Genomic DNA, 17,796 nt, shown 5'->3' with positions numbered 1-17,796 from the left:
TTCGAGAGCTATTTTCATCTTGGCCCGAGCTGCTTTTCATGGTATAATTCATATTTATATTTTTATAACTCTGATGGCTTGTGCACATGGCATTCAATCTCCATGAATTATTATCATGCATCTATTCACTGAAACCGCACTCTCATGGCATTGATGGACTTTGTCGGCTATTTTATTTACTTAGTTTAACTGATGGACGTTTGTATTTGTCTGAAAGGTTTAGTGTTGGCACCCTTGTGTAATCCATCCTCACAGGAGTTGGAAGAAGACAATAGTCCCTGTATCCTGAACTACAGGTAATCACGATCCGATTTTGCCGAGCACCATAGTTAAAAGACAAAACCTCAAACTCAAGGCCTAAATATGCAAAGGGACCAATTTGCATATATTCTAATAAATGATATTTTAAACTTTCATCAAAAATCGGATATGTGTCAATACTCTCATACACATGTGCAGAGCTTCATACATTTCTTAGTCAATTATACTTTCCTCACTGAAAATCAGTTTAAGCTAGCGGTAAGCTTCTACAATGTATCAGGGTTATTAAAATTGGTAACCACACACAAACTTCCAACAGCAAAACATTCTGTATAATGTTTAGATGGCATCACAAATTTCATAATTGGAAACATTCATTTTTATTTATCTCTCACGATTGCACAATGATAAATTCAAGATATGTACCATCAATACATGATTAATATACTATGTAGACAAAATTGAAGACTGGTTGAACATCACAAAAGAAAGTCAAATGGGTATTTAGACAAAACTTTAACTACAAGGTAAATAAAACCAAGAAGATAACATCTTGCATTGCTTGTAATACATCAAATTACACTAAATGTGAAACAAGTTTGATAACATATTTTAACTCTGTTTTCAATATTTGACAACTTGGAGACAAATAATTGATTAAATTGAGAACCTAAAAATTAAATTGTAGATATGCATTTAAAATGTTGCATATCTATGTTAAAATTTTGTCAACCATTATGATGATGATTACTGAAATGAGTTTTCAGTGCCTTTCTAAATAATCATTTAACAGAGGTGTACATGTAATAGCAAATGGGGAATGTATGCAAGTACTAATAATCATTACATACATCTAAAATCACGATTGTACAGGTACTCCAAGTAAAACTAAAGATACTTTATAACTACAATACAACCCACTCAACTGTATTCAATTCCCCCCACATCAACAAAACATGTACCGGTAACACAAATTCTATAATTCCATCAATTTTGGCCAATTTTTTTTCTCGCTCTAATGGCATCGTCACCAAAATGTTTTTACTTAAAAATAAGTAAATCGTCTGATACAACTTACATTTAAATGTACATACACGTTTATGAGTATTTTTTCTACCGATTTTGAATGCTCAAAAGTACCACAAATATAACCCCCAAATTGTAAAATCCACATATTATGGAATCTAATAACCTACACACCATATCCCTTTATAGCAAGTGAGCACCTGTATGAGTGACCTTAAGACTCTGGGACATTGATCATGAGCATTTTACCCTTGGGGTCATCAAACTTATCCATGACCTTGACAGTAGACATCATACCGATACCAAAGCCAACGATGGCAATCACCATTAACGCTGTCAGGATACCCATCCAAATAGCGGGAGAGAAGTAACCTATGCAGTCATTAGCGGGAGAAAACTTGCTATTCTCGATCCCAAACGGTTGAATCTGCATCAAAGATAAAAATGTCAATATTGTGGATTACTAGACAGGGTTCATTATTATATTGAAGGAAGCAATGACATTATACTTTAGAGAATGATGTGGTATATCATGTTTTTTTCAAGCATTGCTTTTACTCTATAAAGCAAGAACTGAATGTGTGGCAAAATAATCATATTGGTTTGTATTAACTGAGAAACTAAATTTCTTATGTTTTGAGCTGCAAAGAAAATAAAAAGAGATATTCTGACTGGAAAATGCATCTATTTCTGATCAAACCCTGAAAACTTGTTTCTACCGTATTCAAAGAGTAATGAAGACGTTGAAATATCATTCTCTCTCTCTCTCTTTCTCTTTTTCATTTCCAATTGACCCGCGGATGAAAAACATAAAAATATACTCCCTTGAAATCTGACTCACACAAACGCCAATTACAAATTGAATACGCAACCAAACAGACAAAAGACTAACAACCAATAGTGCCCTAAAAACACATTATGAAAGAAATTCACCTGAAAATCCTTGAAGATAAGATTGACCATATCTTTGGATTCATTTTCGGTTGCATTTGTGTTCTCCATTGCTATCATTACAATATCACCACAGTGATAGGACCATCCTACTGGCGTCTCCAACACGTCTATATCGATCTGATGGGTTGTTTCCTCCTGCCCTGTCAGTTTAGCAGTGATAGAACCAGCGCTAACATACCAGAAGTTTCTCGCAGTCGTGTTGAATTCCAGACTAAAATTTTTTAAACAAAGGATATGGGGGGGGGGGGGGGATGAAAGGTTTTCAAATTATGTACATGTATGTACTTTACTTACACAACAGAACATGTATCGGATTATCAACTTTTCAATTTTTTTTATTTTTTAACATTTTTTTTGGGGGCGGGTGTATGTATTGTACAATTGCTAACAACAGTCACTTCAGGTATCAACAGATTTTACGGTTGCTCACACCAGTAGTCCCTGTAACGAGTCCCAAATGGGGCAATCAAAATTGTTCGCTGCTGCTCAGATGATGTTATGTATCACTAATCTATCACTTACCTATTTCTAATCTGTTACTTATCTTCACTAAAGAATATTGGGCTGGCATAGATAGAATAGCAAGAATGATATCTCAGCAATGCATTATTAAAATTTATTCATATTATACACTGAATGGGCTTGTGGCAAAAGATATGATTGGAGAATATACATGAACATATATACTGGCATTATGTTATTGATTTAAACAAAAAAAAGGGGGGGGGGATTCAGAAAGCAAAGTCTCTTGAGATCTTTCACAGGTCTTGTTCAGTATCCACAATATAACAGCATCATAATAATCCAAACATTTGATGAAATTCTTAACAACTCATCTTGTTCATGTGTAAAATTACGTAGCAGCATTTTTGTATCATGTTAATAAAGTCTATTTGTTTACGACACAGAGCATTTAATTAAAGATGATTCTTTATATAACTGTTTGCAAACTCACCTGAAAGTTACACTCTCAATCCAGGCAGTGCCATTTCCTCCTTCCAAATCAGAAATCCCCAAGGTGAATCTATTAAAAACAAAATGAATGAGTATATGAGTATACGAGTATATGACCCAAAATCTACTCAGTTCATCCTTGCATGCTCCGTTATACTTTTTTGATTGGAGTTGCTTTAATCATGGAACTAGTAGGTCCATGCTTTAATGCGCTTCAAGTTATTGTGGTAATGAGATATTTTCTGGCATTTTCAACACTTTCACAAACCTGTGACCTTTGACCTTTTCTGCCCAAATTCTAATCAGTTCATCCTTAATAACGTGCTCATACATACTTGATCTGAGTTTGGTTAAAATATGCTCAATGGATCTTGAGTTACCTTTGGTGACAGAGGCACAAATATCAGGGAAAAGGATTTTGGATTTATAAATCTTAAAGTGTGATTGTAATTTCAAACTGGCAACATGGTCTTGGGATTTCAGGGAACATTTTTATCCGATGTTCTTCCACACTTGCATAATAACAATGATAGCGCTCACAAATTATTTTTCACCTCTTCCCAGAACTCAACCTTCTCTTAAACAACTGTCTTATCAACTGTCTTATATGTTACACATATGAAGAGCTTGGTTCCAAAAGGTACTACATCCATAAATCCATAAGTTCTGAGAAAAAAAAGATTTTTCGATTATCATAGTTAGCAATGTCAGTTTGGAATGATACTTTGGCTGTTCATACTTTTGTATGAAACAAGTGTAAAACCACTCTTCAAAAAAATCTTAGTCTGCACAAATATGTTTTATGAATTTTTTAATTTGTATATTTAAGTGGATGTAGTATCTTTTGGAACCAAAATTAGATGAAGGACTTTTTGGAACCAAAAATATTGCATAATGTATGCATGACTTGAATGGATTTAGTACCTCTAGAACCGACCTGATTTTTAAAAACTTCTTTGGGGAAATTCAGCTTTTTGGAAGTATCGGTGTATGAGGTTACTGAATGTGTGTACATCAAATGGAAAACAAGGGAGGAAAAAAAGAAAAATCTATTTTGATAAAAAATGGATGTACATGTAGTACCTTTTGGAACCGAGCTCTTCGAAGTAGAACATGTCATATTTAGTTACACACTAAATTTTAGTATGGTATGATATTACTTGCTATCCACATGAAGAAATCATTGAGAGATTATATTACTCGATAGTTTTGTTGTTCACACATTCTGATCCAGTTGACATCCAGCCTGTGGTAGGAAGCTGCACGCTAGCGTTCTTCTGTCCATCTCCGCTGACGTATTGTGCGCTGATGCGCGAAGCATAGAAGTACATCTCACAACCATCTTTGGTGAAGTTGACGAATGTAAACTTACTATCATCCTCAGCGGTCTGGAGTAGGCGACGTCCGCTAGCATGGGATGAGTCCTGTAAAGAACAATACCATGGGAAATGATAAGTTTAATATACTGTGGGGCCATTATAGGATAGATTACTTGAGAGTGTGGATCTGTACAAGCCTGTAGGAGACTCATCACAAGCATGGAATGAGCAATGGGTATTTTTCTTTTAAGAGAAGGATTCTTAATTTATTAATAAATCTATATAACGTAGATCTCCGTGTATAAGGCACACTTTTTTGCCGCCGAAAAAATTTGAAAGTCGGGGGTGCGCCTTATTCACAGGTACAGATTTTTTTTTTTTTTTAAATTTTAAATTTTTTTTTTCTTTAGTTTCGATTTATGGCGCTATGCCTGGCAATGTCACCCAGCTCAGTGATCAGTGTGTTGACTCACCACTTGGAAACTACAACAACACTCAAATTTGTCTGTCATCTTGGTTTGAAAGTATTCTTTCTAATAGATCTCAATATGTAGTTTATAATAATAATTCCTCAAATATTTTTTTCTATAACAAATGGTGTACCACAAGGTGCACCACTGGTACCAATGTACTCTTTTGTTTTTAATTTACATTAATGATCTTACACATTCTTATTATTTGTGACAAGTTCACAAGCACAAATCAGCGCCTTCATCTGCACCTCGATGTAAAATGAAGGTCCTTCCCCGCGTGGGTTTTCGGCAACAAAACAACAACAACAACAACAAAAAACGATTTTTTTTTTTTTTTTTTTTTTTTTTTTTTTTTTTTTTTTTTTTTTTTTTTGTTGTTTTTGTTTCCTTCCCCAAAATAGGGGTGCGCCTTATACACAGGTGCGCCTTATACACGGAGATTTACGGGTAGCCATAAATCCATGTATTCTCCATTATTATTATTGATATGGGCCATCACTTATACATACAAATTGAAGGCATGGTTCTTCAAATACTCAAAAACTAGGAGTGGAACTTGCAAAGTAGTAGGGAGAGTCACCGAATTACGGTAACATGAAAGAAAGTCTACATCATGATCAGTGGACTACACTGGTAGATAACATTTGTATACATTGATTGAAACCTATTCCTCTTCACCTTTAAAATTGCAATAATCAGATTTAATATTACATCTGTAAACAAGTACATGCAAATAAGAGTCAGAAACAATGTAGAAAAAAAATTGTTACCTGGGATGTTGGTGCAGCAGTGAAGAAGAGTGTGAATGAGGTGGTCTTTCCATTGAATCTATCCATGAGAATCTGGACATACTTATCGGCTCCCTTGAGCTGTTCCTCCACAGAATCACTACAAGGATTGAACAGTAAACATCATAAGATAATGAAGCGGAACCTAATCAAATGATTGGTTGAGAGCTTACACGTGACCAGGCATTTTTTTTGCCTAACACTTAATTTTACTAATGACCGGTCATGAGTAAGTGCTAATGACCAGTCATTAGTAAAATCATGTTATAAACCATCATTTTATAAACCAATTAAAACATCATCTTATAAAACAATACACATATCGCCTCGGGCGTGTTAGACTGTTCCAAAGGTACCTTGTGTGGGTAATTCTTACTAATGCCCTCACTGCTGTGTATTATTTGTATAATAAAATAATTCCCCCTTGCCTGGCTTTCTTGGAATGCATGTGTAATTTGTGTATCATATATGCTGAAATCATGCCAAAGCAGAGTGTTCCTATACTACCACAAGGTTTGATCAAACATAGTGAAAGCACATTTTATTTCACAGGTAGTCTCTATGATTGATAGGACTGCAATGAGATTGTGCTGCAAAAGCAAACCAGATACAAGAGTTTGCCTCCTAAAAAATGTCATGTGACAAGGTGGCTAGAACGTTTAATAAGCCAGAAACTTTTTCCGGGAACAATGTATTTCATTAGATTCGTATTATGTAAAGGAGATCAAGCACTAGAGCACAATTTCTACAACTAACCTGGGTTCAACTCTGACAATAACAAGGTTGGTCTTTGCAGAATCTAAGGCCAGAGATTTCACATCAACAGGGTTGCTGATTTCTGTGATTTCTCCTGTGACCTTTGACATCAGGTCATCGAGAAAGTCAGATGTGTCTGTCTGGGGAAGAACCAGGCTTGACGCAGAGCTTTCCATAGAGGTCTAGATCATCGAAAAAGAATCAAATAAAGAATATATGCAGAAAACAACAACGACAATAACTGATTACCAGGTATTTGTAATTCACTGTTGAAAGTATAAATGTAAAGGCTTGATATTCTTAAAGAATTTTAAAAGTACATAAATATGCACAGTACAGCACAAGATTACCAATGTCCATTCAGACTCGTACCACCATAACATCTCTCTTCCAGGAAATACTGCAGCATTTAAATTAAAGGCCATATCAGGCAAGGAAAGTCATTTTGATTAGTGTTTGAAGTACAAAATATTTAATAAATCAAAAACTGTCTGTGGATAATATATTTTTTAACATCCATAATATACCGTACTACATGTAGATAGAGTAAACCGCTTCACAACACAAAGAGACTGTGAATTACCTTGATGTGAGGAATGATTCCTCCTTGGTTGTTTGAGTCATAGGCATTGCTGTATCGGGTGAGATCACCAAGCTTCAACTGCATGTACGAATGGGGGAAAATATCAATAATAGACATCAGACAAGTTCTTTTACTTATTAGCCTCATTTCACATCAATTATACAACATGATTTGCTATATCTTGATATAAAAAAGATGACATGAAAACTGGAGTATTGCACAGGTCTATTCTATTTTATGTAAATGTATGTTTTTAGGCAATCCACACTGCAGAATACACAATATCAACATTTTGCAATTTAAGTTACCCGGTAAGAAAAAGTTAAGTTTTAGAAACAGTATTATTTCCCAATTTGTATTTTGTTATGAAAGATGTTTTTAAAAAAACTATAAAAAAATGAAAGTGGAGAAAACTTCAAAATCTTGGAGTTTGAGAAAAATGTTATATCAAACTTATCAGTAAGGATACTGTTTCTTCTGTTAGAGACTAGGAAGAAACGTTGTTACATGTACCTTGTTCATCAAAACAACAATAATTGTCTGAGGTTCTCGGTCTGCTCCTATAACTTGGTCTACAAAGTCCTTTTTCAGAGATGCTCTGTTGATTTCTTCACCAGCAGAAATCTGACGGGTGCCAAACAGGTTCCTGTAAATAACAGTGAAAGACAGGACTTACATGTATTAACAACCAAAAAATAAAGTATTCAAAACAGACACTGATAGAAGGAATTAAAAAAAAAAAAAAAAAAAAACTATCCAACAAACAGAATGGAAAGAAAAAAGAAAAAGGATGCTAGCCTGTTTGTAAGCTACATGTATTTTCAAATTTGGATGAACATGTGTGGTAACTTTTGATTAATAATAGTAAGCAAATAACTACCGTTGGTGAAGGTGATGGGACAAACTATCACTTCCGAGGCGATCTGGATGTAGCTATCTTTCCGAAGCGAAGCTGAGGAAAGATAGCGTATACATTCTGATCGACGAGGAAGTGATAGTTTGCCATCGCCTGAAACCAAAAGGTGATTATTTGCTTTATATTCCACATCTAAAACAATTTAAATACAAAAATAAAAGGACGTGCATGCATCTACATGAAAGACACCAGGCCCAAATTCACACCAAAAAAATTAAAAGATTAACCCAACCCCTTGAGGGTACGGTGCGCGCATGTGTTTGCTTTAATTGCGCTCATTGGTAATGCGCGCTTAATTACGCCTGTTTTAGTGCGCTTTTGGATAATCTTCAGTGAAAGTGCGTTGCCCTGTGCAGATAGTACCTCTATCTTCAATTGAAAGTGCGTTGCAAACTTTTTGCTTCTCCCATCAATAATGGGCAAACTACATGTATCTTTTATCACATGATTTACTTTTGACCAATCGTAGAGCAAGATTCTTAGTATGTGGAATATAAAACATTATAACTCTGAATTAAAAAACAAGCAATTGAGAATTTCTTTCAACTTGTATCTCTTTGAAATGTAAATCCACTGCTAGATCATAAGATTTGAAATGGACAGACTATAAAACAATTCCTGTATCATTACTTACTCAACAGACAAAAGGGCTGTTTATTTTATACATTTGCAATATACATGAATGGATATGGATGAACCTGTCCACATAAGTTAGATAACCAGATAAAACCAATAAATGTATAACCCATTTCATGTATTTTCCATGTCAACACCATTGTAAATGTACTTTACTATTGAGTCAGTGACAAGTTTCAAAACCGGGCCGTTGGTTTTTGCTTCCTGTTTGATTTCAATCATCACTTCCTCTAAACCTTACTGATATGACAGAATGAAATAGTCCTGAGTATACAACTACCAAATAGGCATTAAAAAGGAAAAGGTAATATGTACCTTTGCCTAATCCAAAACGCAAATAATTAAATGAATAGTAAAGCCCTTTTTTTATATTGGAAAGGAGTACATGCAAAAACCATTTACCTAGAACTGATTTAACTACCGGTAATTGGTTTTGTTAAAAACAAAAACAAAAACAAATTGGGGGGAGGGGGCATTTGTACATTATGAAATTATACAAGACCAAATCGATAATCAAATTTGAATCTATTTAATTACTTATTGTGTTGCTGGAATGGGACCTGTTTGTGGCCATGTACATGTAGTACCAATATTGATTATGGTATACATGTAAAGCCCACAAATGCCGTAAAGGCTCAATGGGGAGTGCAAAATAACCTGGACAGATGTAATAAACCTTGAATGTTTTCAATTTTTTTGATGTTTGGTATTACTTCAGAATACCCCATCAATAGCGTATATTTTGGACCAACTAATAGTACATGTAACATGGTTAGGGTAAGTTTGTGGTGCATTATTCAACCAATAGAAATCTTATCGATTTGGGATATATTCTTAAGTTTGTTTCAAATAATTCCTGCTATAACAAGACAAATTATACATTCCTCATGTTCGAGGCCAGTTTTGCATTTTTTCAAAAGGACAGGTTTACATAGATCTAGACTCTATATCTTCTTTGTTCTTTGTAAAATGGCACTTTTCTTCCTTTAGACCTATGTAAATGTACATCCCTTGCTCTTCCTCTCTTCTCCCTCTCCTCCGTTTCTTTGTCTCCTTCTTTTCTTCCTGACTCCTGCTCGTCATCTTCATATTCTTTTTCTTTTAAACTTCACCTCTCTTTCTTTAGAGAAAAAAAAAAAGATTGCCGAAATGGGCTGAAGCAGAGAGTATTAAAACCAACACAAATATCCATCTCTATAGCGATACACTTTTAATATTAAAAAAACATGTACAAATAGTGAGAATAGCATCCAATTTTTAGTAATTTTTCTGAATTTCCTCTGGCTCTAGATCTAGAGTCTAGACTACAACTCACAAGCCTTAAAAATAAAATGCTATCTTTCATCTCAAACATCCTGAACACGCTTAAAGTGAAAGAGAACATGGGAACCCTGTTGACGTTAATATTGTGACTGTGTTTTACAATTTTAAAATGACCCGCACCCGTGGCCTTTTCTTATGAAAATTATGTTGCTCTAAAAATGTCAATGTTCTTGCCCAAATTATGACATTTTTGGCGCACATAAAGTTAAATGACTCGGTAGAATATTATAAGGAGTAAGATGAGATCAAGCATAAGGGGAATATGATGTGTAATTCTTGTCAATTTCAAGTGAAATGTTAGGTGCCAAGTGCGCAGGCAAAGCCATAGGTCTAGAGCTCCAATTTACATAATTACTGAGCCTGAGCCCTGACTGACATAACATGAGACTGAGACGATCCCTGCACAATGCACAACCACCATGCACAACGTACATGTAGTAGACTACTACTCGAGTCAAATCTCATTCTCAACTCACATCACTCGATCTTTACTCACCTTGTATTAGACCAAGCCACCACAGGAACAGTAGATGCACTAGTAGCTGAAAAAATGACGACTCCAAAGAGAAGTCCAAACACTATTACTTTCTCCATTTTTAGAGATTTCAGCACAAATTCTCTTCAAATTACTGTAGGGTCTATTTCACGTCGACGTACAATTTAACCCTATCAATTATCATGTGAGATCCATCGCGCGCGAGAGCTAGACTTCGATCGGCACGAAAGGGCGTTGCGCACGTTCTTCGTATCTATATCATGCACAAAACCAAGCACAAAACTGCGTACGTTTAGATCACCTGATATAAGGGTTCCATGACACATGCTCCGCCGACGATTGCTCCGCCGACATTTACTCCGCAAAACGCGACAATTGCTCCGCGACATTTGCTCCGCGACATTTGCTCCGACGTCAAATGCTCCGCCGACAGGTGCTCCGCCGACAGTTGCTCCGCCGACAGTTGCTCCGCCGACAATTGCTCCGCCGACAGATGCTCCGCCGACAATTGCTCCTCCGACAATTGCTCCGCCGACAATTGCTCCGCCGTCAATTGCTCCGCAAAACGCGACAATTGCTCCGCCGACATTTGCTCCGCCGACATTTGCTCCGCCTGAAGCGACACTTGCTCCGCCGACATTTGCTCCGCCGACATTTGCTCCGCCGACATTTGCTCCGCCGTCAATTGCTCCGCCGACAATTGCTCCGCCTGAAGCGACAATTGCTCCGGTGACATATGCTCCGCCGACAATTGCTCCGACGACATTTGCTCCGCCGACAATTGCTCCGCCGACAATTGCTCCGCCCAAAAAGTGTCCCATTAAATACAAATGCTACTAGTACTACGACAAATGCTTCGCCGACAATATTTTTTTTTCACGGGTTGTTTTTGTTTCTTTCTTTTTTTCTTCATTTTTTGAATGCATTTCATGACATTATGTAAATGAAATGAAATGAATGAATGTTGATAATGTGGGAGGAAAAAGCAGTTGCCTAAAAGTCATTTCGAATATACTGAAATAACTTTCCATCTATCACTGTACGTCCCACATAATGTACACTAAACACTCATTACATGTCATGGGAAGTTGTTTTTTTTTAAAGTAGAGCAGCAAGCCACATTCCCCAATACGCGCATACCTCCTAGTTAATTTCAAACAGCTCATCAATATGTAAGACCTGAAATTACCTCAATGAAAGAAGACTAATAACATGAGAGGAAAGAAAAGAGCAAAAAAGACATCCGTTTTTTGCTATTCCCCATAATGTTTGATTTAAAAAAATAAAAAATAAAATTATAGCTCCTTACGCAAGTTCTCCGGCGAAAGATAATTACTCCGCTCAAAATCTGTTTCATGTATTACTCATTAGCTGATCCAAAGCTCAAGGCTATCTCTCTCTCTCTCTCTCTCTCTTTCTCTCTCTCCCATGCTCCTCCTTTTCCTGTTTACACCGTTTTCTTGTCTTCTTTGCTCTTTTCTTTCCTCTCATGCTATTAGTCTTCTTTCATTTCCATCACTTCTTCTCTGCTCCCCCTCTCGAGTTCTATTTCTCTCGTGAAATTGAAACGTAAAGTAATACAATCATGTAGTACATTCTTGTTTAGAATAATATTTTCAATAATATCCAGTCCATTTTCTAAAGGTTTCTTTCCTTTAGTTAAGTGTATGTAGCTTTAATATATATATATGTTAGTGTGCAAAACACTCCGTTTCATTCGAGTACTTTGTTTTCACTAAATAATTTAAGGGACTCACGAAGCCACCGGAAGAAGAGCAATTGGCTTATCATGAAGAACTAACATCAAACTGCAACAAAATGATTTGTATAAATGTGAATAAACAGAAAGGCTGCCATCTCATTTCCCCGTCTGAATGGGTTCTCTTCCTTACGTATATAAGTGCCCTTAATTTCTAAACTTTTTTTTATATATTTGTGTGTTTATTAAATTTTCAATCATATAAAAATTACATATTTACAAGTCATTGGTAATAATTAGACAGACAAAAAAACCGATATGTATAAGAACAACTAACAATAATGAAAGGACAAGAAAGTTATAAAAAAAAAACATTATAGTAAAAAAAAAATACACTGTACACATATAAATCATAGTTTGAACTCCAGTGCATAAAGGGGAGTGAGGGGGCACAGGAATAAAAGTTAAATCAACATGAGTATCAGCATAAGTCAAATCGCCATTTCTTAAAATGCGAAACAAGCTTGTTCCTTTTTTTCGCTGAGAAATATTCAATATCTTTTTGTTTCTTTATAAAACTCTTAAAAAGATCAACACTTGGTAAATCCCCCTTACTTATTTTCTAAACTTCCATGATGACCTATATTACATTGTATAATGCTTTACCTAGTAAGATGCATTGATCGAGGTAATTTCAGGTATTACATATTGATGAGCTGTTTGAAATTAACTAGGAGGTATGCGCGTATTGGGGAATGTGGCTTGCTGCTCTACTTTTTTTTTAAAACTTCCCACGACATGTAATGAGTGTTTAGTATACATTATATGGGACGTACAGTGATAGATGGAAACTTATTTCAGTATATTCGAAATGACTTTTAGGTAACTCCTTTTTCCTCCCACTTCATCAACATTCATTCATTTCATTTCATCTACATTATTTCAAGAAATGCATTCAGAAAATGAAGAAGAAAAAAAGAAACGAAAAAAATAGGTGTAAAGAAAATATTGTCGGCGAAGCATTTGTCGTAGTACTAGTAGCATTTGTAGTTTATGGGACACTTTTTGGGCGGAGCAATTGTCGGCGGAGCAAATGTCGGCGGAGCAATTGTCGCTTCAGGCGGAGCAATTGTCGGCGGAGCAATTGTCGGCGGAGCAAATGTCGGTGGAGCAAATGTCGGCGGAGCAAATGTCGGCGGAGCAATTGTCGCTTCAGGCGGAGCAAATGTCGGCGGAGCAATTGTCGCTTCAGGCGGAGCAATTGTCGGCGGAGCAATTGTCGGCGGAGCAAATGTCGGCGGAGCAAGTGTCGCTTCAGGCGGAGCAAATGTCGGCGGAGCAAATGTCGGCGGAGCAAATGTCGGCGGAGCAATTGTCGCGTTTTGCGGAGCAATTGACGGCGGAGCAATTGTCGGCGGAGCAATTGTCGGCGGAGCAATTGTCGGCGGAGCATCTGTCGGCGGAGCAATTGTCGGCGGAGCAACTGTCGGCGGAGCAACTGTCGGCGGAGCAACTGTCGGCGGAGCATTTGACGTCGGAGCAAATGTCGCGGAGCAAATGTCGCGGAGCAATTGTCGCGTTTTGCGGAGTAAATGTCGGCGGAGCAATCGTCGGCGGAGCATGTGTCGGGTTACCGATATAAGATGTGCCCCACCCACTGATCTGTACGAATTTATTTCTTTTTTCGTAGAGTAGAGATTATTGCTGGCTCACCCATCGATGGCCAAAACCCACGTAATGACCCCACCCTTGTCCAAATAAATTCTTCCCCTCTGATTAAAACATAGGTGAGGGGGGAAGGGAGAGAAGAAACAGTAAGCCTATAGAGAAGAAAAGAGAGAGAGAGAGGGAGAGGGGGGGGGGGGGGTTGAGGGAGAGGGCCCGGGAGGCCGGGTAAATTAATACAAGTTTCAAGTTTAATTTCAATTCAAATCCATATAATATATACAATATAGAAAACAGAGAACACACACAAAATGGAAACATGTCTACAAATATACCGGAATTATACAAAGTTAATCAAGAGAAATGAATAATTGGGGAAACTGCAAATAATAATGATTGAAAGGTTCTGTCGAGGCAGTCCCTGTTATTAAAAGACAAATACAAGTTCCAAAAATTGCCTATAAAATATATAACAATAACAAACAGTGTACAAAACATATTAGACGTATTATAAAATGCATATATTGTTATTGATTTAAAAACAGATGGAAGTATTTTTTAATTTTTGATTTAAAAGAGTTAAAGAATGTAAAATCAAGGATATCTCTGGGGAGAGAATACCACATTTTGGGACCAGTGTGTCTAAAAGTAAATAAACAATTTGTTAATGAACATTTATCAATAAAATTATCAGGATTTCTAGTATCATAAATATGGACAGTTTTTCACATTTCAGCATAATGTCAAGATTAATCGGCAGTTGATCAGTTTATACAATGTTCGTCTATGGGAAATTCTTCTTCTTTGTTTGGTGTTATAAATGGCTATTAGTCAAATTTGACTATCGTTGCCAATTTCGTCGCATCTCTTTCTCTTAATGCCTTAGAATTTTTGTCCAATCTCATTTCAATATAATATTCAGTCATAGTTAACCTATTTCTATGTAAAAAAAAACTGGGATCAGACTTGAGGGGACCTTAATGAGAAGGGGGAAAGGCCTCTTACTAGAAAGAGAAAGGGGCACATGTTATAATAAACGGGGCACTTATCAGAGATGAAAAGATGGTAATTATGAGAATGGGACAGAGCTCTTTTTTTTGATGGGGCACTTATTATAAGGAAAAAGGGCACTTTTTAGGAAGAGAAAGGGGCACATGTAAAAATAAAAGGTGCGCTTATCGGAGTTAAAGAGAGGAAGGGGCATTCCTTACAAAGGAAAAGGGGCACTTGTCAAAATAAAAGGGGCACCTTTCAAATTTTAATAGGGTAACTATCAAAGGTGAAGGGGGCACTTATCTTAAGTAAAGGGGGGCACTTCTCGTACCTGAAAAGGGGCACTTACTAGAGATTTTAAAAAGGCACTTATTGCAAAGGTAAATGGGAGCTTGTCGAAGGAAGGGGTGCTTTTCCTTTGTGAAAAGGGGTACTTCTTACGAAGTTATAGGGGCCTTTTTCTATATTAAAAGGGCACCTTTGGGTACTTTTAAAGATGGTCGTCACTAATTAGTAACCATGTATTAGAAAAATAAAAATCTGAATATTCATAAACTTTTCATCGTGTCAAAAAAACGTGAGAGTACTAATTCACTGACATCAAGATTCAAGTTATTAGTTTCAATCTGAAGGCGATCAGCTTGTATCATGGTAATTTGTGACGCTTCCCTGCATTAAAAAGATGTTGATTAAAATTATAGGCCTATACCTTTGATTTAATCTATAAATTGTAAAACAGAAGCGGCGGAGCCTAGAGGCATTGAGGCACAGTGCCCACACTTTTTCAAGTACCTCTAAAGTCCCCCCTTTTACATAGGAAATATGCCCTCTTTTACTTGAGATCATGGTGCCCTTTTTTTTTTTTTTTTTAAATTTCTAATCGTTCCACATATAAGTGCCTCTTAATAAGCTCTGATAAATGCCCCTTCACCTCTTTTAATTGCCTCATTTGAAGTCTGAGAGGTGTCCCTTTTATATTGAAAGTTTTAAGTGCCTCTTTTCATCTCCGATGAGTGCCCTTATTAAAATTTGAGAGGAGCCCCCTTTACCTTCCTAGTGAGTGTCCTTTTCATCTCTGGTGAGTGCCCCTTATCAGGTGCGAGTAGTGCCCCATCATAACCTTTGATAACCCCAATTTTTTTACTTTGACACGTGCTCCTTTTCTTTTCTAATTAGTGTCCTGTTAACTTTGGATATGACAGCCCCCTTCTCCTTTCACTATAAGATGTACTCCTTATTTAAAGCGACCAAGAGCAACTTTTGGTTCAATTATATATCCAAAGCTTGCTCGCTTTATACGCTCGCTCGCATCTTTAGGATGATAATTGGTCTTACTTATCAAAAGTATGTTCAGTCTTCCGTTATGAGAATGTGCTTATAACCCCATAAGGATTGGGTTTTTCCCACTTTATAAGATGTAATTTTTCACAATGCGACCTCATAAATCTTAACAATTTTGTTCGCTCGCTTCGCCTGCTCGCAAATAGATATCCAGACCATCACACCCAGCTGCAAAGTATAATGCTTAAGCATAATCTCGGACCATGTAACGAGAGGTGCCTCCCTTTTGTTGGTGCCCCGCCACCGCCCCTGGTGTAAATAATGAGGAGTTTTTTGTTTTCAAAACTTGTTGGCAAGTTTAAAACTGAAAAAAATCCTGGTAATGTAGGCCTGTGGCCCTGTTCAGTGTCCTATCAATCATAATTTCTTTCCTTTAATAAAACAGATAGGGTAGTTAAAATAATCAGTATTTTCCCAAGGTGTAAGTAAGGGGGAACCTGTCTCACAGACATTCCGGGTTTCTTTAAAAACAGTATTGGAGCATTTCGAGCATTTTAATATCGCGCATTTGGATCTCAGTCTTCGAGATGACAGGGAAACCTACTTTCCTCTGTATGTGCAGTGTTTATAATGCCAAGGGTTTCACCCAGTGGCGAATCCAGGATTTTCCTAAAATCACGTCGTTTTACTGTTTTACTTTTTTTCTTTTTTTCTCTCCCCCCCCCATTTTTTCTTCATTGGCCGCCCAAGGGAGGGGGGGGGGGTTTAAACCGCCGAACCCCCTATGATCCGCCCCTGTAATTGTTCTCGGGTGGTAATTGCCCGGGGGGGGGGGGGTGATCTTCCTAATACGGCCACTGACATTGCTATTAGGCCTTTAAAAATTGTATTGCCCTTTGCGACCGACCCCAAAATCTTGAAATCTACGGTCGGATTTTAGGACAATGCAACATCTTTCCTTTTTTAGGCTTTTAATATTGGCGAGATATCGTCGATACAAATTGTGATCGATAATACATTTTTCATTTCAATTTCATGATGATTTCCTAGATGGCCGACCGACGTCGAGTTGCCAGAGTGATGCCATCTCCCCGTCTCTATTATTCTAAAAAAAAGACTAGACTAGGGCGACTATAGACAGTATAACATAGAGACGGATCTAATCATCTACAAGCTAGGCTCTAATTAAAAGTATCATAGATCTACTTGTGTGTGCCATTTTGAGAAGAGTGGAAAATGAACTGGATGGGTGGCGTCCGGTAAGAAATTTTATATTGACACTGACAGTGTGAACGTGAATGTCTAATGAATAATTTACTGAGTGTTGTTTTGTAATATGTTAGCCTAATTAGTCACTTGTGAACGTTGACAGTTAGAGACTGAACAATCTCAGCCTCGCTCTGGCCTCGATCTCAAAGTTAATTGTTATTTTGTTTACGGAAAGTTGATGTAAAAGAGCAATTTGAAGAACTGTAGGCCTAGCCCTAGCCTAGGGCTAGGTAGACCGAATTTTCCGTCTCTTTCGTTCGTTAGCCTCTTAATCGGCTCTCTCTCTTTCGTTCGTTAGCCTCTTATTGGGGTAGGGTCGGCTCTCTCTTTAGAGAGAGCCGGCCGACCCTACCCCAATAAGAGGCTAACGAACGAAAGAGACAGAAAATTCGGTCTAAGGGCTA

At 37.1% G+C, this 17,796-nt stretch overlaps 1 protein-coding gene across 1 annotated transcript; it reads right to left on the bottom strand.

The window, feature by feature from the left end:
- Window positions 1-622: 622 nt before the first annotated feature.
- Window positions 623-10,677, bottom strand: LOC593891 (V-type proton ATPase subunit S1). Its single transcript, XM_030985406.1, has 9 exons — window positions 10,486-10,677; window positions 7,628-7,760; window positions 7,115-7,192; window positions 6,532-6,713; window positions 5,758-5,875; window positions 4,396-4,619; window positions 3,197-3,265; window positions 2,221-2,452; window positions 623-1,714 (listed from the first exon to the last, which is right to left on the bottom strand). The coding sequence occupies exons 1-9, from the start codon at window positions 10,581-10,583 to the stop codon at window positions 1,502-1,504; spliced, it is 1,347 nt and encodes a 448-aa protein (XP_030841266.1). The 5' UTR covers window positions 10,584-10,677; the 3' UTR covers window positions 623-1,501.
- Window positions 10,678-17,796: the final 7,119 nt, after the last annotated feature.

Source organism: Strongylocentrotus purpuratus, unplaced genomic scaffold (genome assembly GCF_000002235.5).
Source record: "Strongylocentrotus purpuratus isolate Spur 01 unplaced genomic scaffold, Spur_5.0 spur5_contig_836, whole genome shotgun sequence".
Classification (NCBI taxonomy): Eukaryota; Metazoa; Echinodermata; class Echinoidea; order Camarodonta; family Strongylocentrotidae; genus Strongylocentrotus; species Strongylocentrotus purpuratus.
Note: the sequence above shows the minus strand (reverse complement) of the source record. Positions and strands in the feature narration are given on the sequence as shown.

Coding starts and splice junctions, on each gene's coding strand:
- LOC593891 (XM_030985406.1), bottom strand. CDS start 10,583: ATGGAGAAAGTAATAGTGTTTGGACTTCTCTTTGGAGTCGTCATTTTT. Junction 7,761..10,485: donor GTGGCTTGGTCTAATACAAG/GTGAGTAAAGAT, acceptor TGTTATTTACAG/GAACCTGTTTGGCACCCGTC. Junction 4,620..5,757: donor CTGCTGCACCAACATCCCAG/GTAACAATTTTT, acceptor TGTTCTTTACAG/GACTCATCCCATGCTAGCGG.